Here is a 24,549-nt window from a genome sequence, read left to right as displayed (position 1 = left end):
CAGGAGTAGAGTGATTGTAGTGGGATGACAGAAGACTTTTACCACTTACAGCTTTATGCTCCTCAGTATTATCTTCTGTACCCCATTTAGCTTGAACTGGCTCCCAAATACTTTATATCTGATTTGCACTAAGGGCACTTTTTTTGCTGTGTATTTTACAATGTATGATTTGTAACCTTATTAAAGGACCTTTTTACATATATACTTATTGTCCATACTTGGTGCTTGGCGTGCATTGATTCATTTAAACCTTCATTTTTTTGTGTTTACTGATACTGGATGTGCCCTCCATATATAATTTTCTATGTGATTGGTACTTTTGCCTGACTGCAATGGAGAGTTGCATTCTGATTTGGTAGGTACAGGGAACCCAGCACATTCCTTAGATTATTGAAGTAGCTGAGTCTAGAGATCGAGTAGGAGTGTGGCAAGTGGGGAATTAAAGGTAGGACATAGAGAGTGCTAAGCAGGACTGGGGCCCTCTAGGATTTTTCCTGGTATTCTGGTGGGCCACATACTTTGCCTGTCATAAAATGCAGGGGATTACAAAATGTTATGAAATGGTGGGACCCCATTGTCTTTCATGAAATGCAGGTTCATCTAGTGCTTCTTCAATTTTGATGTTGCCATTCCAACCATATAAAAATGTTGTGTTGTGTTAAATCAGCATGGTATATGGAGTATGGCTTAAAGTGGGATTAAAATTTTGTCACTGTACTACATTCACAACTTCATCTGCATATTGCTGGAAAACAATGGCCTCTTTAAAACTCTGCAAAGGAATGGGACACAGACGTGTAGTGGAATACAGTAAAACATAGGCTTCCAAGATAGATTAACAGGAATATATGTGTTGAGCTGACTTTTGTGGTCCTGCATGCACCCTGTGTAAAAAAATATCTTCTTACTTATACTGTGACCTTCACGCCAGTACAGCAATGAATCAAAATATCGTTTTATATACGGGTCCGGCAATAGTTAATATAGAAGGGTCACCTTAAGGTTTAACTATTTCCCACCTGTTTCAGAAACAATGTATTTTTAATGGGCTTGTTGACCTTTAACTTTATGTAAATTGTGATATTCTGAAACAACTTGCAATTGGTTTTAATTGTTTTCATCCTAAATTACTAACATGTAGATTTAGTTTATGTACGGTTTAAGACATTCATATCTATCTCATATGCATCTGTGACTGCCCACTAAGCACCAAATAGTGTCTGTCATCATCTCTAGTGTTCGGCATACAATTTACCTCTGCGTTGGTGGTTGCTGCAGGGTGCTGAGAGAATCTGGGAGCTATCGCCTGTCCAGGAGGTGGAGGTAGTTCCAGGGTTCCACTGCTTCAATTGGGACAGCAGCGCAAGTTTTCCACTGCACTTACAGTTGTAAATGAGCCCTAATATATTTAAAAATCACCCTGACTAAAGCAGAGAGAACTAAGTATGCCAATTTTTGGAACAAAGCAGAAAACACACACATGTATTTAGGCAAAAACTAAGCTTCCCTAAATAATGGAAACTTAATACACACATCTATTTATTTTTCTCAGAGGGACTCAGCTCGTCATATGGACTGGCTAAAAACTGTGAAGGAAAGCCACGGATCTGTGGAACTGTCATCTTTGTCATTGGCAACTACAATAAACAAGAAAGGCATATATGTAATCAAAGCACCAAGTGAAAATAAGCTGGTAATACTTTTATAACACACATATTTATTTCTAAGTGTTTTTAAACATACCTGTTTCTTATCTACCTCTAGTGTTATTTCATTGTCATTTATTAATTTTATTAACATTTGCTATTTTTTCTCAGCAACAGGTTTAGCCACTGATATTTTCCAGATTTTATTTGGTTTTTCTCTATGTCCAAGCAACAAGCTGCTTATATATGCTGATATATGGGGTAAAATAAGGAAGCGGGATAGTCTAGTATCTATGATTCTAGTATATATGATCTTTTGCATTGAACCATAGAGTTTACCTAGAAATTGCCTTAGCATCTTTTTTAAAGGAGAACTAAACCGTAAAGAGCATGTAAAGGCAAAAAAATAAATCCCATTTTTACTTTCTTTAATGAAAAAGAAACCTTTCTCCGATATACTTAAATTTAAAAATGTGTACCATTTTTATAATAAACCTGACTGTATGCAGTGAAATTCTCCCTTCATTTACTGCAGTGAATAGGAATTGTCAGACTGTCCCTAACTGCTCTGCAGGGAAACAATCATACTTATGAACAACAGGGAGAGCCCCCGCCTTTCCAGCTATGTAGAACTCAAGCAGCTTTGTTTGTTTCCCTGTAGAGCAGTCGGTGACTGTGTAGAGATTTGTACTGGATTTTATTTTTGCCTTTACATCCCCTTTACTGTTTTCAGCTGCAGGGACAAAGATCATGGAGCCAGATTTAAACAGATAAACTGGGATTCTATTAGAAAGTTTGTATTAAACAATACAAAAACTATAAAATCCACATTAGATTACATGAAAACACAGGACCCAGTGCAGTCTGCCTATTCTGATTATTTATAAGTCTTGCTGTATTGGCTTCTGGCAGATATTATTTGACTTGTGTTGTTTTGATATGTTATGATGATCCCTAAGCAGCCGAGACCACACTGAGCATGTACACAGTCTTGGTCTTGCAAAGATGTTTAACAAAGTTAAAAGATGGTGACCCCCTGTGGCCAACTTTGAAAACATAAATCAATTGTTTGATTAGGTTTGTGGTGCAGTAAGTTTATGTTTAGTATGCAAAATACAGCATTTCTAGCCTTATTCTATTTTAGAATGTATTTCCCCCTTTAAATAAAAAAAAGTAGGATAGAGATGTTGTACATTATGATTTGGGTTTCTGTACCAGTCCAAGGCAACCACAGCCCTTTAGCAGGAAAGGTCTGTGCCCCCAAAAGATGCCCCAGTAGCTCTCCATCTTCTTTTCTGCTAATTCACTGCACATGTTCTGCTGTCAGTTACTGAGCTTAGTGACCAACTCAAAATATACAGTACACATAGAATATAAATGTCACATCATAAGGCTGATTAGTAATTAATACAGATAACTACTACATGGCAGCACAGAAACCAGTGCAACTAGCATCAGAATTTAATAATCAGCCCTGTAGCATCAGCTTTTATAATAGGCCAACCTCATTTTCTGCTTGATAATTTGCGACAACCCCTAAAGCTTAGCTTCTAAGCAGCTGCACAAATCACACTGAGCATTTCCAAGATGGTGACCCCCTGTGACAAGTCTGAAGTCCTGGATAATTGCTGCTGTTGAGAAGCTGAAACTTTAGGCTGGTGCAATAAGTTCAGTATATAAAATATGGCATTTTTAGCCATATTAATTTTTAGGGTTTAGTTTTCCTTTAAGGTGCTTTGCTAATTATTAAAACTTAAAAGACATAAAAACGGCACAATTAGCAGCAGGGTTGAATACTATAATATTTGATTGGTATCCTGGTTTAATGGTATGTTATGGCAACAGTGAGGGCAGCAAAGAATATGAGTTTTCGAGTTGCCTTTTTTGGTCAAAACTCAAATTTTCAGGTTAAAAAAAAAAACTAGAAATAGCTTGAATCTGAAAATACACCACCTAAAACCTGTCAAGTTCATGTAGATGTCAATGGCAGAAGTCCCTTGAACCATTTGAAGAGGTTAACAGCCTGATTGATGTTGTTTACATAACTCCATTTGACAACTATTTCTAGTTGTCCCATTTACATTGTATGAATATGTAGTGATTGGCAGTATGCATTGCTGTGCAGAAATAATGTAAGTTTCCAACAGGTTACACCAGACACTGTTGTCCATTTGGAACTCCCTGAAGGAGACGATGAAAGAAATGAGGTGCATTGCTATTCTCTGGAGGAGCTAAAAGAACTGCTGAATAAACTTATGCTAATGTCTGGAAAAGCAGATCAGGGGAGTGATGAAGTTGAAAAGTTTTCTGAGGTGAGCACAATTGACTTGTATTCAAATCTAGAATTATGTAGAGTCTAGAGGGAGACCAAATGGCTTTGTGCAAAGAATTATTTTTAATTTGGTAGTGCATTCATAATTTTTTTTAATAGGTAAATTTAATAGGACAATTAACTTTTACTTTTAGTACGTGAAACTAGAGCATATAGCTTGTTCAGCAAGATACTGTTAGGCAGTAATGTTTCTGTTTATATTTTTCCATCTACACAGATATTTTCCAATGTACAGAGACTTGTCACTTCTTTTATTGATCTCTATTTGGCTGGAAATATACTATTCAGAAAGTGGGAAGCCTCAATTTATTGCTCAGACAATGAAAAATATAGTTTAAAAATGAAATTCAATGTGGAAACACTTGGAGAGTTTGAAGGACAAGGTAATCTTGCTGACCTGCTCCCAGATATTTGTAAAATGATGGAGAATTTGTTAGATCAGTGGATGGACTACATTAATAAGAAGCGTACCCAATTCTATTACCTGAATTACTACACTGCTGAACAGCTCTTATATCTGAGCCAGAATTGCCAAGCGAGTGGGATCAGTGAAGAGGCCCTTATGATGTTGTCATTTATCAGACCTGAATGTACCAAAGCTGACTTTATCACTGCTTTCTATTCTCTGAAATTTAATTCATCACATTCTTTGAGTCAAGAGAAAATTATGTTTGAATTCAAAGTACAAAACTATACACATGTGTTAGAAAAGCTGGAGATGATTTGGGAGTTTTTCATGACAAATATGAATTCTTTGTTTCCTGGATGTCTGGATATTGACACACTTGGGGAATGCTTGGCAGCACTAGCAAATACAGCTGAAAAAACAATTTTCCGCAACCTCCATTCCAGCCTTCAACAAGGTTGTCCTAATTTGGTACTATGTTCTCCATCTGAAATTCTATTGTCTACAGTTGCTGTATACATGAACACTCTAAACCAGCCATTACCTTCGTATGATGAAGTCCTCCTCTGTACTGTCCAAACTACTTTTGAAGAGGTGGAATTATTTTTCAGGCGATGCTTAACAACAGGCTACAATGGGAAGAAGATCTATAGCCTTCTCTATGCTGACGAACTTAGCTATGATATTGCATATAAGGCTGAACAGCTGTTTCAACAGTTGCAAAAGCAATGTGGGCCCAACTACAACCTTGTAATCCTATGTAATTGTGAAAGAGAACACTGTTATATTCCATCTGCCTTTAGTCAATACAAGGTACATATAACACCTCACAAACCCCTTCCAGATATCCAGCACTATTTGGAACATCATTTTAATGTAAAAACTGATACAAACTCAGCTGCTTGTGTTTTCAAAAATGGCATCAGTGCTGGTATAGTGGCCTCTAAGCGAGCAGGAGTCGGTAAGTAGAAATCAAATATGATTTTGTTGTTATACTAATTAATTTACATGCATTGGTATCATTATAATATAATAACAATTCATAGCCTTGCTAGATACTAAGTGGATCAGATTCCAGTCTGTATTGGGTCTCATCAGTGTAGTGCCCCATGGTGCTTTTTGCTTGTTTTAAGTACTAGAAAGCTTTAGTGTAATAAAATACAAATACTTATACTATAAATTACTTCTTTACAGTAAGTTTGAATATGTATATCCTTGGTGCAACTGATATGTCATTGCTCAATAGATTCTTTTTTAAAGCATCTGATCTCTTCTAGGAAAATCCTTGTATGTCAAAAGATTATACGAAAAGCTGATGTCCACGTTCCCAAGCAAGAATCCAATTCTCAAAATAATCAGAATAATAAGTCCAAAAGTGGATGAAACTAAAATATTACAAAAGCTTCTTCCTTTTTTAAGCAGAGAATACAAAAACAAACAGATTATTTTCCATATTGACATCACATCATCTGTAAGTATAAGTGCAATTCAAAATTTGGTTGAAAGGATAACTAATGGTCTCTATTGTGCATGAAGTTTCCTTTACACATTTTCAAGTAAGCCCTGTATATTTGCAACAAATAACAAATTATCATTTTGCCCTAGGTCAACAGTGGAGTTTCAGAATTTCTCTTTAAGCTTTTTGTACTTCAATATCTTAGCGATTCTGAAGGAAGAATTTGGAAACGCAAGCAATGCCACTTGTACATTGTTGAAATCTTGGAATCCTCAAATGTTATATTTCCAATGCATACAAAAACTGTAAGTAACTTTATCAAGGTATAAGTCATAATCCAAAAAAAAGCCAAAATCTTTGCTAGAAGCAGTTACAGTAGTGATAAAATTACATTTTGTTAAGCAGGCCTTTGTAATTCCTGGTGATAAACTTCCCATGAACAAAATGTTCTCAAAGTTTCATATGAACAAAGAACAGTGTTTTGGGTAACTGAGGCTTCAGATTGTGAATGTTCTAATCTGTCTATATTTATAACTTCATCATCTATCAGTATATTTAACTTGAGTTAAATCAGTATATTATAAAAGGGCTTGGCCAAATACCAAAGCAAAGTTAAACTTTAATTTGCATATTCAAATTAAAGAAAATTGTGAGGAATTTTGAATTAAAGTCACATTACTATAAGGGTTCTGCTGAATCCTTAACTAATGCCCAGATACAGCGCATCTCTATTTAATACTTTAATACCATATGACAGGGGTGTCCAAACTTTTTGCAATGAGGGCCAGATTTGGTGAGGTGAAAATGTGTGGGGGTCGACCATTCAGCCTGACATTCTTTGAACCATTAACATCATTTAACCCATTTAAACAAGGAATCACTTAGCCGTAGCAGTAATATTTGGGCACATTAGTGAAATGATCTGCCACTGTGTGCTGAAGGTGTTACCAATAGACACGTACTGGCACACGCCACTCTCTTTAGTTCACTGTACTGCCAGTACGTGTCTATTGCTAACACCTTCAGCACACAGGCAGCAGTATGGACCAAGTGGCAGATCATTTCACTAATGTGCCCAAATATCACTGCTACGGCTACGTGATTCCTGATTGCACTGTGCTGGCGGGCCGCATTATTATTAATTTCACGATGAAGGGTGAGGGCCAGTGTAAATTTGAAAACGGGCCGCAATTGGCCCCCGGGCCATACTTTGGACATGCCTGCCATATGACATAGAATACAAGCTTTCATGTAACTGGTGTTTACTGTGCAAAATATAACATCATAACATAGTAAGTTAGGTTGAAAAAAGACACACGTCCATCAAAGTGCAGCGTCTATATATAACCTGCCTAACTGCTAGTTGATATAATATACTTATATAAACAGTGTTTCCATATGATAATATATGATGCTTTATCTTCTAGGTTTTAGATTGTTTCGTTAATTATAAATATTATTTATTATTATTAAGTTATTTTGGCCATAGAATGGTGTGACACCTCATTTTATTTGTTTATTATGGTATACTTGTTCTTTCTTGAAACAATACAACCACAGAGTACTGAGGTATGCGGAGTCGTGGCCCTACACGGGTACTTGCCCACTCCCCCCCAACCTCTATCAAACCAGTTCAGGTGAACAACCAAGTTAGGCTATATAATGTAATTCAGAACATTAAAATGTAACTTTTAAAAAATATCATTAAAAATACCACATGGAACACTGGGCAATGCCCACACAGCACACTAGACAAAAGTTATATAGACTCACTGCTAATTGCTAACGTCAGCAGTGCAGGACTTTAGCCTTAAAAAAACATATATTTAAAAAATAGGGTATTACATAATTGTAATTGTGTTTGTATTGTAAATATTATACTCTTTTTCATAGATTCCCAATATAATTAAGGGACATTTTATTGACTGCTTCCCCAAGATTCTATGCCTTTCTCCAAAAGAAGTCTTGGCCAAACTGACTGAAAATCCATTAACCAAGGACTGTGGAGATCCAGGGATGGATTATCAAGAATTCCAGAGTGAATATTTTCAAAGACCCTTTCAATATTTGATTCGCTTTGAACAGAGGCAAAATTTAGACACATTTACTTACAGAAAAGGATCTGTGGAAGGAAATCCAGCAAGATGTCTGCAGATAATCCTAATGTATTGTGGAATAATTGATCCTTCCTGGTCAGAACTGAGAAACTTTGCTTGGTTCTTAAATCTTCAGCTTAAGGATTGTGAATCTTCAATATTTTGTAACCATGAGTTAGTTGGGGATACATTGCAAGGCTTCAAAAATTTTGTTGTCAATTTTATGATACTGATGGCAAAAGATTTTGCCACACCTTCTTTACATATTGCAGATCAAAGTCCAGGCAGGCTAACAATGAATTTAGATGGGGTTCAGGAAGAAGAACTTGCTCCCTTCTTGATCCGTAAAAGGTGGGAATCTGAGCCACATCCATATATTTTCTTTAATGATGACCATGTGTCCATGACATTTATTGGTTTTCATCTGCGCATAAACAATACTGGAGGTGTAGATGCAATTGATCCCCGAAATAACAGAGTTATACGGGAAAATGTTATGACTCAGCAACTTTATCAAGGATTACAACTTCAAAGAGTACCATTTAATATTGACTTTGACAAGTTACCTAGAGATGAAAAAATAGATAGATTATGCATGGTTCTAGGAATTCAATGGCCTTTTGATCCGGATGATACATATGAGCTTACAATAGACAATATTTTAAAGATTTTGGCTATTAAAATGAGATTTCGTTGTGGAATTCCTGTTATAATAATGGGAGAAACTGGATGTGGAAAAACCAGACTGATAAAGTTCTTGTGCAGTTTATGCAAAGGATTTGCTGAAACAGAGAACATGAAACTTGTGAAAGTCCATGGTGGTACCAGTGCTAATATGATTTATAATAAAATTCTAGAAGCACAGGAAATTGCCCTTTTTAACAAACAGCATACAGAATTCTCCTGTGATACAGTGCTATTTTTTGATGAGGCAAACACAACAGATGCCATCAGTAGCATTAAAGAAGCGTTATGTGACCATACTGTAGAAGGAAAGCCTTTGAAGAAAAACTCCGGTCTAAGGATTATTGCTGCCTGTAATCCTTATCGAAAGCACAGTGATGATATGATTAAAAGATTAGAATCTGCTGGCTTGGGATACAGAATCAGAGCAGAGGAGACTAAAGAAAGACTTGGGTCTATTCCCCTTAGACAACTTGTCTATCGTGTGCATGCTTTGCCACCAAGCATGATGCCACTAGTATGGGATTTTGGACAACTGAATAATGAAACTGAAAGGAAATATATTCAACAGATTGTTCTACGTTTGGCAAAAGAAATTCAAATTTCTAGTAATGACATCCAATTATTAACTGATGTTCTATCGGCATCTCAATCTTACATGAGAAAAATGAAAGATGAATGCAGTTTTGTTAGTCTGAGAGATGTAGAACGTTGCATAGAGGTCTTTAAATGGTTTTATAATCATAGTGCACAGTTGGTAAAACATCTCAAACAAATGGTGGAAAAAGAGAGAAAGTTTTACATTACATCTAATGTTGTTGCTTGGTCCCTAGTGCTTGCTGTTGGGGTATGCTATCATGCTTCTCTGGAAACAAAAAAATCCTACCGGAAAGCTATTTGTAAATTCTTTCCAGAACCATATAGAAATCATAGTGAGATTCTGGAGGAAATAAGCAGAGTTCAGGATCTATTTTTATCTGGTGTAGATTTGAGGGAAACCATAGCTAGAAACCTTGCTTTGAAGGAAAATCTGTTTATGATGGTAATCTGCATTGAGCTTAAAATCCCTTTATTTCTTGTTGGAAAACCAGGAAGTTCAAAATCTCTTTCAAAGACAATAGTTGCAGATGCCATGCAAGGCCAAGCAGCTCACAACGATCTGTACAAGGATCTTAAACAGATTCATCTTGTATCATTTCAGTGCAGCCCACATTCAACTCCCGAAGGTATTATAGGCACCTTCAAACACTGTGCCCGATTCCAAGAAGCTAAAAATTTAAAGGAATATGTTTCTGTAGTGGTGTTAGATGAAATAGGTCTGGCAGAGGACTCTCCCAAAATGCCTTTAAAGACACTGCATCCTTTGCTGGAAGATGGATGCATTGATGATGACCCCAAACCACACAAAAAGGTTGGCTTTATAGGAATCTCTAACTGGGCTCTTGATCCTGCCAAAATGAATAGAGGCATTTTTGTGTCTCGGGGAGATCCACACAGAGATGAACTTATTGAGAGTGCTACAGGAATCTGCTCATCAGATAAATTGATCCTTGGAAAAGTTGAAGCCTACCTTCCTGGCTTTGCAGAGGCATATCAAAAACTCTGTGAAACTCAAAAGAAACAAAAAAAGGAATTCTTTGGGTTAAGAGATTTCTATAGTCTCATAAAAATGGTGTTTTCCTTTACCAAGCGTTCTGAGAATGAACCGAATGCTCAAGAAGTTGCTAGGGCTGTATTGAGGAATTTTAGTGGCAAAGATGAAGTTGATGCTCTGTCTGTGTTTATTCCAGAAGAGGACATGAAATATATTAAGGAAATTAATACAATTGACTTGGTGATGGAGAATATTAGAAGTGATAATGATGATACTGAATGCCGCTACCTTCTTGTATTGACAAGAAATTATGCTGCTTTGCAGATCCTTCAGCAGAAATTTTGTACAGAAACCAAACAACCTGAAGTGATCTTTGGATCTGGTTTTCCAAAAGATCAAGAATATACTCAAATCTGCAGAAATATAAACCGTGTTAAAATTTGCATGGAAACAGGACAGATGGTAATTCTTCTTAATCTGCAAAATTTGTATGAAAGCCTTTATGATGCTTTGAACCAATACTATGTCTATTTAGCAGGACAAAAGTATGTTGACTTAGGGCTTGGGACTCATCGTGTAAAATGCAGAGTGCACCAAAATTTCCGATTAATAGTCATTGAAGAAAAAGAAGTTGTATACAAAGACTTCGCTATTCCACTCATCAATAGACTTGAAAAGCATTACCTGGACATTTATACAGTCTTGACTAAAGAGCAAAAAGCCATTGTTGAAGAACTAAAAGTTTGGGTAAAGGATTTCATCACTGCCAAAACAGGGAATTTTATGGGTGGACAGCAGGACTACAGTGACTCTGATGTTTTCATTGGTTACCATTCAGATGCTTGTGCCTCAGTCATTTTGCAAGTGACAGAAAACCTGAAACAGAACTCTCCTTATACTGAAAATATAACTGAGGTTAAGAAGGCTGCAAAATCTACATTGTTGAACTGTACTACTCCAGATGCTGTTATTCGTCTAGGGAATAAAGATTTGACTGATGAGTATTTCAAAATTCAGAAGCATAGTTCTCTATTGGAATTTCTCTTTGACCACGCCAACTCAAGATCTGATCAGCCAGTAGTGTTCACTGAGGTAAGCGGATTTGTGTATATTTATATTGATACAAGAGAAAACCGAATTTTAAGCGAATTTTAATCTCTACCCCAGAAAGAACCCTGAAAACTGTTGTTTTCGCTCATATTTGTGACTTCTAGTTCCCCAAGATATTGCCCGCTTCAACAACCCAGAGGAAGCCTGCATCGAAGCAGGATAACACTAAATCACCCACAGACATACAGTGACAATATTTGTGTCCTCTGTAGTGTCCTCTGGACATTTTTGTATTAGTTATAGCGAAACCTAATACATTTTTTACATGTTCATTCTTTCGTATTTCAAATACTTAGAGATCTACACATCTCTGTAAAATGTGTTCTGTAAACACTTATTTTTGTTTATGTGTAGCTACTGTATGTAACATGACTTTTTTTCTTTGTGTGAAAAGATCACCACATTTTCACGTCTTCTTACATCTGCCGATAGAAAGATACTGGAATTGGAATTCAATAAGCAGATCAAAAGCATTGAAATTTTATCTTTACAGCAATTTGACACGGAAAATTCTTTCCTTAAACAGATCAGGTGAGGGTTTTTTGTTACCAAACTATAATACCTTCCTATTCATATTCCAGTCTCTCATTCAAACCATGCATGGTTGATAGGGAATTTGGCCAGATTGCTGAAATTGCAAAGGAGAGAGTTGTCTCAGAATATTTAAAGGTAAACAACCCCTTTAAATAGATACAGTGAGTCTCTAAATTACTCAGACACAATAAGGATAATTTACTATAAAATGCAGCAACTACTTATTCAAACACTTGTCAGAAAAAGTTTATCTGAGGAGGCACACTGTCAGCAACACAGTATTGGAAGCCAATTAAGTGCATTGTGGCCCTGTTACTATGAAAAAGACACATAATTCGCTCTTAGGTTTATTTTGCCTTTACTAATTTACTGATAATTTTTTGCATGGTTGAAAAATATAAAAGGATAAAATATGTCTAGTCATTGTCAATCATAAACAAAGTAGAATGGAAACTGCCAGTGCTTGAATTGGTGTTGAATGCTGTCCCACCACTTTTTTTCCACCAAATTGCAAGTTTGCAGATACCATGGCTTTTGCTGGTGTGCCACTCATTTCACAGCACTCTGTTCTCCTGCTTCCTCCCATGTCACTGTCACTGCAGCCAAGTCAAACAGCCGTGAGAAGGAGACAGAGACCAGTAGCTGCTCATCAGCTACACTACATCCCTTTGGCAAGCACTGAAAGAACCCCACCTCTTGTGATTTTTGTATGCTGGCCCTTGATAGCCTTGGTAGCAGAAAGTAAAAAAGTGGATTTTGAAGTTTTCTGCAGGTGTTTAAAATCTGCTGCCCTGTGCTCTCAGTTTCTGCTGGAGGCTCCATACTTGTGGCAATTACTGTGTGAAATAGTGACTGAGAATGATTTCATGTTGCCATGTTCTCAGTGCTGGAGTTAAGTTGTGTTCAAACAGTCTCCTGATAAGTAAGCTGCAGTTGACTATTCACCGCCCTCACTCCCACCTTGCCAGTACATTTGGTTTATTTGTGAAAAGCACTACAATCTTTTTGTGGTGCTCTTGCATATATGGCTGTTTTAGTAAATTATCCCAACATATTTTGCCTGAGTAAATTTTTTTAGTTTTTTTTTTGCCTGAGGCTGTCTGTATAAATACCTGCAAAAGAACAAAAAAACAAAGAACAGCCATACAATATAAATACAATAGAACCCCCATTTTACATCCCCTGATTTTAAGTTTTCGCTCATTTTACATTGTTGTTTTGTGGTCCCACCTATATAGTATGCATAATTAGGGTTGGGCGAATTTGACCCGTTTCGCTTCGGCAAAAATTCACCGCCTGCGAAAAGTCGCCGACGCCCATTAAAGTCTATGGGCGTCAAAATGTTTTTGTTGCGCGACTTTTATTTTTGATGCGGGATGGGCGTCATTTTCGTGGCGAAACAAGGCATAAAAATTCGCCCATCCCTATGCATAATACATTTGCCTGATTTCACATTTTCCAGGATTTTATACCATTTTTTTCTGGTCCCCTGAAAAACCTAAAACGTACTGTACAACTATTATTTTTTTCTTTCATTTTCTTTCCATTAAGCAAATACAAAGGAGGAACAGCCATGCCATATAAATACAATTGTTATTTTTTCTTAAATTTTCTTTCCATTAAGCAAATACAAAGGAGGAAAAAAAATGTTTGAGGCTTAGTTCAGTTCATTTTTTTAACTTAATCTTACGTTTCCATATAAATTTTTAATAAAATTAGAAAAGCAGTTTTTTGACCTCTAATACAAAAAAACTTTATCCTGTCATATAATTGTCTTTTTTTTTTACCAGGAGTTCTCTAGAATGTACAGCTGGGAAACACATACTTATCATACAGACTGATTTTGAAAATAGTTCTCAGGCTCACTTGGTTGCCTCTGCCAAGTAAGTTATGGCTATCTTTCACCAAATTTATACTTTTAAAAATATTTGTTAGTGGTAAACATTATGTTTCTATATTTATTATGATTATACTACATTTTGAGTCATGTGCTTTCAGAAAGATCCAGCACTCATTGTGGGTCACGTTTTGTGGATGAAAAGCACTATTAGTATTGCCTCAAAAATGTTCTAGATATTCAGGCAATAATTCCTGAACCCTGATCCATAGGCTCCTAGTGGTGCTTTCATTTATTGTGTAAAGTAAACTGCAAGAAAGCTACCATTTAAGCACTTCTCCTTTCTTTGGAAAGGTATTGGAAGTGCAAGCCTCCAAGTGCCTTAGTCATTTAGGATTTAGTCACCAAAACCGATTAGGACTGCTCCAAACTCACCACCCTTTAGCTGCTCCTCTGGGTATACCTGGTGCTCAGTCCACGGCGTCCCCACTGCCAATGTATGCTAAACGAACAGGAGGACGTCACTCCGGGTAAAAGCAGGTTTTTATTGCAAGGATCTGCAGAGATACATGGCCTTACGCGTTTCGGGAGTACACTCCATGAGCCTATGATTAAGGGAGTGTACTCCCGAAACGCGTAAGGCCATGTATCTCTGCAGATCCTTGCAATAAAAACCTTCTTTTACCCAGAGTGCCGTCCTCCTGTTCGTTTAGGATTTAGTATCATGTGCTTGATGTCGCAAATGCTAAATTTATATTAAAAGTGTTGGTTTTGTGTTTTTTACAGTATTATTTAAATTTATGCAAAATTTGTTTTCTGTTTTTAGGTATTCATTAGTTAATGAAATGTTCAAGATAAATCTTAGGGAAATATCTGTGTTTGTCTATTTTATCACAAAACTTCAGAGAATGCAAGGTGGAACATCGTATACTGGATTCCGCGGAGGTAGGAAGTCTCTTCCACGGTATTATATATATATATAAATATTCCCAAACAATTAATAAGTGTAAAAAAGTTTACAGTAATGCAAACTTTAATGGTTCAGCATTTTGTTGTGAACCAACATTTTGGGGCAGATTTATCTATCTGTGTTAAGGAAAATTATTTCAGTAAAGCAAGGCATTAACTCAATTGATTGCTCTGGCTTAGTTTTTTTATCAAATTAAAGAGTTTTTTCCCCCGTAAATGGCTGTTTGGCAAAAATAAAAAGCCTGTCAGGCTTTAGGTGAACTAAAACACTCTTTTAGGTGTCTTGAACAGTAGCTTGCGCTTGAGAATTCATATATTCATTGTATGATTGTATGCAAGATACATAAAATCTAAATTGTAAAAAGCAGAAATTTTAAAATATTTGGAAATATCTGTGCTGATCACATTATTTAGAAGACTTCAAAACATATTTTGCAATTTTAATTTCATTGCACTTGTATTTTTTATAGTGCAGGCCTGTTAACTAGATTGTTAATGCACTTGGTGCCTATAGCTACACTGTAATATTGATACCTATTGTCATGAACTGTATACTGTAAGTTTTGGTGATACTTTAGTAAAGCTTACTTTAGTAAGCTTAAATTAAGTAATGGTGTTTAGAAATTAAATTTAATTGCACTTGTATTTTTCATAGTGCAGGCCTGTTGATTAGATTAGATGAACTAATACAGGAATGTGAAATAACTGTAATCAAAATGCTGCTGTTTTACTTTGCAAAAATTCAAGTTTTATGTCTTAGTCTCTTATGTTGCTTGTTTACTACCATGTATTTCTTTCTGTCAGGTCTGTGGCAGTCTGTGCACATAGATGATTTAAGGAAATCAAATTATATGGTTTCTGATATAACTGCACTTCAGAGCCTAACAATAAGCCAGCTATTTTGTGAAGGTGAGTTTGAGGCAGCCCAGAATTTCTGTCTTGTTGCAGAATAAAAGCTAATAGTGTAATGGTTTATGATAATGGCGATGATTACTGCTATTATTAGACTGCAGTAAGTATCTGTCAGTTTGAATTTCCATCCACATATGAATCACGTAATTGCACTAAATTGTGGTTTCATGCAGTTATGTGATTTTGATGTTGTACCGGTGTTGGTTCGGATTGGCCTTAATGCAAAGGTAGTTTTAGATGTTTTGTCAATAGGCAATTAGTATGGGCAACAAAACCGTATGCCATAGCCCTTGTAAATGAAGCCCTAGCAAAGGTAAACTGGTACATGTATGATGAAATCTCTTATTTGGAAACCCAATATCCTGAAAGTTCCAAATTACAGAAAGGCCATCTCCCATAGAGTTCATATTAAACACATACATCAGTTGTTTTAGATTTTTTTTCTGTAATAAAAAACAGAACTTTGTACTTGATGGAAAATAAGATTCATAATTCCATTTCAGTCATATAGCAATCCTTTTGGACTTATTTAATGTTGAAATGTAGCCCTAAAGGGATTCTGTCATGATTGTTATAGTGTAGTTTTTATTGCAAAAATACACTGTATATTGTAAATAGTAATAGGCGAATTTATTCGCCAGGCATGGATTTGCGGCAAATTTCCGGATTTTCCGAAATATTTTCGCAACTGCAGAGAAAATTTGTGCCAAAAAAATTGTCACACGTCAAAATTATTCAGACGCCCATTGACTTTATTGCATTTGGACAAAAGAGTCGCGCATATAAAAATTGCTGCACACCAAAATAATTTTGACGCCCATTGACTTCAAGACGTTTTGCAAATTTTTGTGGTTTCGTGAGTTTGTTCGGCTTTTGCGAATTTCTCAGTAAAGCGAAACAGGACAGATTAGCCTACCACTAATTGTAAATTCTACCATTTTTATAATAATTTTAATAAAATTTTATTCTTGAACCAAATGTCATTTTTTTAGTTGTAATATGGTATGTAAGCAGCCATCTCAGGTCATTGTGCCTGATCCTGTGATTTCAGAAAAAAACAGCACTTCACAATGAAGCTGCTTTCAGACAAGTTATTGTTCTCCTACTGAATGTAACTGGAGGAGTTGGGCTTGGGAGTTTAATTATTGAGTACTATTCTCATATCTAACACTACACTTGCATTTTTAGCTATGCGGGTGTCAGGGAGCTGTTATCTTTCATTGCATTATTCTGTTGAAAGGCTGCTGGGTTTGAAAGGAAGGAGGATGATATCACTACAACTTGCAGTGCAGCAATAAAGAGTGACTAAAGTTTATCAGAGCACAAGTTACATTACCGAAGGCACCTGGGAAACTAAGAACATGTCTAGCCCCTTTCAAATTTCAAAAATTACATATAAAAATACCTCTTTGCTCTGTTGAAAATGGATTTCTATGCAGGGTTTTGCTGAAAGAGTGCTATTCATTTTACTGGAGAGAGATGCTGTTGAACTTTTCCAGCTAATTAATTAAAATGATGGGTTATATTGCAATCAAATGTTGCCGAAATTGCAATATAATAGTGCTAACTTTGTAACCTGAATTTTATTGCAATAACGCATTGTTCTGCATTCCCGTTTTAAAGTGCCAAGTCCAGAGATGATGGAGGTGACTCTTAGAGAGCCTGTGGAGAGCAGTAGAAAGGAAAACCTTCAAGATACTGGAAGAGAGATGGATGTGGAAATGTTTCAAGATGATAATGAAGCTCCCTGTGCAATGGATATTGAGGAAAACAATGCAGACGCAGCGATGGAAACTGAGAGGGAAAGAAACTGGAATAAGACAGAAGCAGAAATGAGAGCTACAAAGATATTGGCCTGTCAAGAAGTAGGAACTTTACTATTTTTTTTTAGAAAATGTTTATACACTCCAAATAATGATACCCTTTTAAGTTAAATCTCATTATCCTCTCATTTTATATGTGTAGATACTAGACACCACCATGCTAATCAGGAGCTGTTTGCAGAGTGCTATTGGAATGCTTAAGGATGATGATAGCATTGTTAGCCGCAGTACAAGGAGGATTGAAATTCTTATAACTATGTTGAGCACAGAAGACCAGCTGAAAGGCATGTAATGTGGTTCTGCTGTAGATCTATATGTAAAAGGATGTTCTAGTAATTTTTAATGGGTTTGTAACCTAATTTCTTCCCACAGCCTCCTTCCTGAAAATACTAAAGGTTCGTCTTCAGGGTATGCTGGAAAACCAGGAAGGGAATGCAATCAGCTTTTCAGCAGAATGGGTTGTAAGAGAGGCCTCTAATCCAGATGCGCTGCAAGAAGCAGGCACTTTTAGGTAATGTAACATTTTTTTTAGCACTGAGTTAGTAAAAGATATAAGACGATGTACAGTGAAACCTCAATTTACTTACCACAATTTTAACTTGTCCTACATTTTACAGTATTTTATTCTCGGTCCCCTGAAAAACATAAAATGGGGGTTCTACTGAATTACAATATTTAATATTCCATCAGGGATGGACTGGACTTAAAAACAGTCCCTGTCATTTTAAGTGCAAGGAGGTCCAAAAATCCCCATCAGCCCAATAAATTGTGACTGTAATCTTACAGCGGCCCCTCTGGCCAGAACCCATAGTTTGCGAATCTGTGTCTGTATACCAGGGGGATTTGGAAGACATGGGAATAGTGTAATTTAATGCCATGTCTACTAATCTTGTACAAGTCATTTACTAATGCTTTACGATTACATTTTAGTTTAATTTTGTAGCATGTCCAAAAACAGAGGAATTCTAAGCAGTTATCCTCTATATTAAAATACATTGGTAATGTTTATGATTTAATTAGTCTCCATGTATGACCTTTAACCTTGAAGCTAAATGAAAATATGTACCTGTATTTGAGGTACAGGTATGGGGGACCTGTTATCAAGAACTGGGGTTTTCCGATTAAGGGATCTTTCTGTAATTTGGAAATCTGTACATTAAGTCTACTAGAAAATCATGTAAACATTAATGGAACAATTCAGTGTAAAAATAAAAACTGTGTAAATAGATAGGCTGTGCAAAATAAAAAATGTTTCTAATATAGTTAGATAGCCAAAAATGTAATGTATAAATGCTGGAGTGACTGGATGTCTAACATACCAGGGGGGCATGGGGATGATGTGGGGGCCCAGTCCGACACTGCTTCTATCTGATTTAGGATTCTTACTCTAGGTCTACAAAAGATGTTTGTGTTCTAATTTTGTATTTAGGCAGACATTGTGGAAACGTATCCAAAGAGCTGTGACACCATTTTTGGCTCAGATTTTGTCTGTTGTTGATTTGGATGCCAACCTGGAAATTCTAGTGGATCCAGATGTGGATGACTTTATGAGATTACTGTGGATGTTTATTTTCAGTAATCAGAAGCTTCTGAATATTTCCTGTAATCAAAATCACAGGTATGTTTTCAGTCATAATAAATGCACTAAACCTTGGGGGTTTAGTGAAGATCTGTGCCCATTTATTTCAAGTAAAACATTTACTCTTGCTTACCATATATTAAAGGACCGTAAGTCATTTAGTGATCTATACTATGAGCTTTTTTAAAATGCACTCACTTGTATCTAAGCAGATATATAGGTTCAGATTTGCTGGGACATTAGCCTCGGCGCAATGTGAGTACACACAAATTAATTTAGACCAACATTTTAAAATTCAATACAGTTATGCTGACTTATATTATGAGAAAATGTAGGTTCAGCAAACAAAAAAAAAAAAACAGCATACAGAAATGAAGTGTCCAGTACATACAGCTTCCAATGCATTAAAATAACCCTCTCATACAGCTTTTTTTCAGAAATCTCACAAAGTAATCACACAAAGTAAATAGCCCACCTAAGCCAAGAGAAAAATCTAGTTGATTTTCATGGCCCAGAACCATTCTGACAGAAACCTTTAAGGCATTGTCAGAATGGTTCTGGGGATGGAGATTAATTAATAGTCAGTACCGCAGTCCACACTAAAAAAAGCTTTATATGAAAAATTTTCCTTTCAAGTAAAGCTTTTCTGAGTGGCCTGCAAAGTGCAGTGCTACTTATTGATGGTCAAATCCCAACACCTGTCCTGGCTTTTCCTGTCTTAGTGAACAGAGCCCCTATTATTTTGGATATATGCTGTATCTCATCTCTGATGATAAACCTTCCCTATACAGCTTTCCCAGTTACTTTACCACAATTTTTAAGCAATAATGTACCCCTAATGTAAAATATAAGGATATTAGAAGATACAGAGGAGTTCCATGACCATATATATATATATATATATATACATATATACATACATACAACTAATTAAATAATTAAATAAATAAATAAGTAATATAGGGGTGTTGGTGATATCTTAGGGGGCCAAAGCCCGTGTTTTATAAGTAAAAAAAAAAAAAAAAAAAACCTGTTTTTTTTTTTTTGATTTCTTATAATGCACAGGTTTCATCAAGTCATGTGGCACAAATTTCATCAGCAAGCACTGATTATAACTGATGACAATATGAATCACAGTTAGATCTGGTCTACAGGATATTCATGGCACTGGCATGTTATAGATATATATGTATAAATGTTTATTTTATTTATAAAGATGCATTTGCATACCAAGCACTGTACAATACAACAAAACATTAATAGAACAAAAATAAATACAATATTAATAGAAAATATATTCTTTCAAGTTTCATGCTAAATGTTAAAGAGACATGGAAGAAAAAAGCATTACTCACCTGGACCAGTTTAGATGGTCCAGGTGAGCATGAAATGAGCATTTATTAAGAATGTAAATCAAATGATTATCAGGTATATTACTGTATACAAATTCCTCCTGATTTTTTTTGCAGTTCTCAAAATGACAACATAACAGTTATGAAAAACTATATGAACATTTCTCTTTGTAAGGGAAATTATGTACCTTTCAGCTGGAAAATAAAAGATTATTTAGAAAACATATGGGCACAGGCTCAATACACATGTGGCATGGAAGGTAAGATTTACAGAACGCAGAATGCATTTTAAATACCTGTAGTTAGTTAATTAAAAAGTTCATCAAGTATAACCATTGTAAAAACCGCAGAGACATCAAGCTCCTAAAGATGGTTTCTAGGAGGTTTTGCCCATACCCCAGCCTTACTCAGTTATGCTGAATCAGTTACATCCTGGCCACTAGTGCTGGCATTGGGGAGTTGCGGGGGGTACTGTAATCAACGGGCCCCTTAATAATGGAGGCCCAAAGATATATTAAAGTGCAAGTCACTAGCAGGGGACTGGGTGGGGTTTGTCTGAATCATGGGCAAGGTTTCAGCATAAGGACAAGTCTTCTGTCCCAAGTCTGTACTGAAGCAGCTATAAGACATCTAGTTAAAACTGTGCAGCAGATTTTAAATTCTAGAGACTGGCACCAAGTTTCTTGGCTGGAAATACACATTCATGTGAATTTTTTTTTATAATTCACTTGCTGTAAAACTGCTTTATTATTAAGGGATGCTATAATGTTATCCTGCTATTTATGCTGTCCTGAAATGACCCTGAGCAAGTTTTTTTAGTGCAGTTTGTTAGCACCAATAGCAGTAATGTTATTTAAAACATATTATTAAATAAAAAATCATGTTGGAATCTCAACATTTAAAACATTTTGCAAAACCATCTCCCCTTGAACTTTATAATGTAATAATGCCACCTGACAAGTAAATTTGCTTAATGCTTTTGTAAATAAATAAACCAAACTGTTACCTAAATATTATCTGCTATCTAATGTTATAACTAACTCATGTTTTTTTCTTCTCCAGCTGTTGAAATGAAATTTGTGAGTATCTTTGATAAAGGTCCATTAGGAGAGTACATTTCCAGCTGGAAGGACAGTGAGCGCCAAAAGTTGCTTGTGTGCTATCAGAGAGACTTCATCCTTCTGACCATGAGTATGACCTCTGTTCAAGAGTTAGAAGTAGGTTTATTTTAAGTTGTGCTACAAATTCATTACTTTAAAAAAAATTGTTGTGTTGCATAATATTATTTAATTATTATTTATGAAAACATTTTTGCAAGATTTAGAATGTCAAATCTTTATTGTTTAGCTACAATCTCATTATGTCTTCTAGTTGTTCAGCATGGTATAAATGAAGCACATCAAATTGTTATTCACAGATGATTAAGTTTTGATGATTGTGGCCAAATTGCATTATACAGCTTGGAGGTTCAGATTTGGTTCTGTACTCGTCTGAATCATTGATGGTATTCTCCATATTTAACCAAATGCAACATTTAAAGATTTGCATCCCTAGTATTTACTTCTGTACACCATCCTATGAAATTGTCTTTTTTCTAAACACAGAAAGAGAATCTGTGTTTTACTAATAATAAGTATTCTTATGTAAACTTTACATTAATAGTGCTTTATACCAAAACCTGAAAATAAATAATCAGTTAGAGGGATTGTTTCTAAATTAAAGACATGCACAGCATCTCACTTAAAACATTTACTTGTGCAATTTAACAACAACAAACTATAATTCACATAAGCCTTACAAGGCATTTCAACATCAGACACCACAATGCAGTGTCACCCCCAGTCTGCCTACCTTATGTTCAGCCACTCCCTCCTGACGCGTTTCGCGTCATTGGACGCTTCATCAGAGGAGGTGTGGCTAGTACTTGTCATATCCCTTAAATACCTATGGGTTATATTATATACATCTTGAAGTGTTTAATCGTTTAAATATTTATATACAGGCTTCATCAAAAGGATTAATTCAAATGCAAGCATAGCACAAAACAAAAACTGTGGTACCGTGTTAGCCAGTAGAAAAATAACAAATAAAAAAACAAACAAATACAAAAAGTATTGTAGAAGTGAAACCTACAAATACATCCTGTGCAAATATCAAGTTTCTATTCCAAATACACAAAAAGTATACACCATTCTGGACCACTATTCGTGTACTTCATCCAATGTGTTATAAATGATTACATGTACTAGGTGCTCTACAGGAGGCATATACATTGGTGAAATAGGACAAAAATTGTGCACAAGGATAAACCATCACAGACATAAAATAAAGACCAAATCATGTGATACACCAGTGGGGCAACACTACTGCAGTCAAAATCCCAGTCTTTAGGACATACAGGTCTTAATTCTAAAAAGAAACTTTAAAACTTAACGGGGAAAGGAAGATTTATGAATTAAATTGTATGGCGTCACTATGTGACATGACTGAATCCAGACTCCTGGACTATTTACAACCCACCCTAATTCGTTGTATTATCTCTACAATTGATCTCTATCTATCTGTAACTTCCTAATTTATTGCCCATGAATACCTTTCCCTGATCTAACAGTATATATGCTGTGCCTTTCTAGCTTTCATTTGTATTTTGCCTGACGAAGGGGCCTTGGTTATGTTTTATTTGCTTTTAATAAACATTACAAAAAATAAAAAATAAAAGTAATATATCCATAAGCATGTGTATAGTTAAGACATGTGTCACTGGTCCATAATTATTTTCTTTCAATTGGTACAGCATAGATTGAGGGTAAATTAGCATCAGAAGACATTACAAGTATAGTGTAAGCATATATATTATCCCGTTGCATGATAATTTCTCGGTTGCACGCCCGGTCCCATTTCCCACCAAGGACTCCATATCTTTTGAAATTTATCTGCGGTGACTCTCGCTTCATGGGTAAGCTTTATTTTGGGTATAGTTGAATCAACAAGGTTAATCCAGGAGTCCTTTGTGGGAGGGGTAGGTCCCATCCAGTGCATAATCACACATTTTTTAGCATAGAATAATAATGCTCTAAACCTAAATCTCGCACAGACAGTGGGTACAAGGTGTTCCACTACACCCAGGAGACACACAATGGGGGAGAGTATGTGGGGGAATTCGAGTGTGTTCGCTAACGAGGCCATTACTTGCGACCGGTAAGTATTTATCACTGGGCAAGACCAGATCATGTGTAGAAAATTGGCTACTGGAGTTCCACATCTGGGGCAGGAGTCAGTGTCCGTCTTACCCATTGCCTTTAGTTTAAGCGGGGTGATATAGAGTTGATGGAATACCTTGTATTGAATCAGCCTATCCCTTATTGCTATTAAGCTTTTATACATAGTTTCTGTTTCCTCGTCTCAGTCATCCTGGGACAGCTCTGGAATGTTAGTCTTCCACCGTACCTGAGCTGTGTGGAAAGGAGGGGGGACACTGGCTAGCAGGTTTTTGTATTGCCTGGACAACAACTTAACTGGTTGTTCAGCTATGAGGGTTTCTTCAATTGTCATTGTGGCAAGGACAGGAGAAAATGTACCAAACTGGGCCTTAAAAGTGTGTCAAATTTGGAAATATCGAAAAAGTGGGAGGGTCTGAGAGATGCATTTGGCTTGTAGTTCAGTATGTGAAGGGAAAGTACTGTTTTGCAGAAGATCGCCCAGGTATTTAATGCCCTGCCTTAGCCAGAATAGGAAGTCCTCTAGGTTACGGAAGTGAAGTAGGTTGGAGTTGCCCCATAATGGTAGTAGTGGATTCAGCCGAATAGGTCCTTTCTTAAATATATTCAACACTTGGGTCCAGGCTCTTTGAGGAGTGGAGATGGTGGATGGCAGACTGCCTGCATCTGAGATTTTCCGATGGGGAAGATTTTTAAGTCCTTCCAGTGACCCTATTATATTTGCATGTAGCGCCATATTTGGGTTATATGGGTCCGGATGATACCACCAGTGCAGGTAATACACTTGGGCCGCTATGTAATACAACTGGAAGTTGGGTAAGGCGAGTCCACCATCCTCCCTCTCCGCTGTCAATTTCTCCCAGGCAATTCTCGGTACCTTACGGTTCCATATAAAGGGAAGTATCAATTGGTTGATTTTTTTTAAATACTTATTTGGGAATGTATACGGGGGCATTATTGAGTTGGCATAGAAATTTCGGTAGATAGATCATCTTGATCAG

At 36.2% G+C, this 24,549-nt stretch overlaps 1 protein-coding gene across 3 annotated transcripts in view; it reads left to right on the top strand.

Annotated features, from left to right (window-relative positions):
• The window catches only part of LOC108700992 (E3 ubiquitin-protein ligase RNF213), a 167,727-nt gene that overhangs the window by 75,987 nt on the left and 67,191 nt on the right, over positions 1-24,549 (top strand). For all 3 annotated transcript variants that reach the window (XM_018235090.2, XM_018235088.2, XM_018235089.2), the window contains 16 exons: positions 1,553-1,693; positions 3,794-3,958; positions 4,196-5,345; positions 5,662-5,855; positions 5,990-6,145; positions 7,734-11,306; positions 11,719-11,855; positions 13,649-13,741; positions 14,522-14,640; positions 15,469-15,573; positions 17,200-17,441; positions 17,542-17,683; positions 17,772-17,910; positions 18,829-19,017; positions 20,448-20,590; positions 21,393-21,547. In XM_018235090.2, coding sequence (XP_018090579.1) covers positions 1,553-1,693; positions 3,794-3,958; positions 4,196-5,345; positions 5,662-5,855; positions 5,990-6,145; positions 7,734-11,306; positions 11,719-11,855; positions 13,649-13,741; positions 14,522-14,640; positions 15,469-15,573; positions 17,200-17,441; positions 17,542-17,683; positions 17,772-17,910; positions 18,829-19,017; positions 20,448-20,590; positions 21,393-21,547 — 6,843 coding nt within the window. The remainder of the gene's footprint in view (positions 1-1,552; positions 1,694-3,793; positions 3,959-4,195; positions 5,346-5,661; positions 5,856-5,989; positions 6,146-7,733; positions 11,307-11,718; positions 11,856-13,648; positions 13,742-14,521; positions 14,641-15,468; positions 15,574-17,199; positions 17,442-17,541; positions 17,684-17,771; positions 17,911-18,828; positions 19,018-20,447; positions 20,591-21,392; positions 21,548-24,549) is intronic.

This window comes from Xenopus laevis, chromosome 9_10L (genome assembly GCF_017654675.1).
Source record: "Xenopus laevis strain J_2021 chromosome 9_10L, Xenopus_laevis_v10.1, whole genome shotgun sequence".
NCBI lineage: Eukaryota > Metazoa > Chordata > Amphibia > Anura > Pipidae > Xenopus > Xenopus laevis.
Note: the sequence above shows the minus strand (reverse complement) of the source record. Positions and strands in the feature narration are given on the sequence as shown.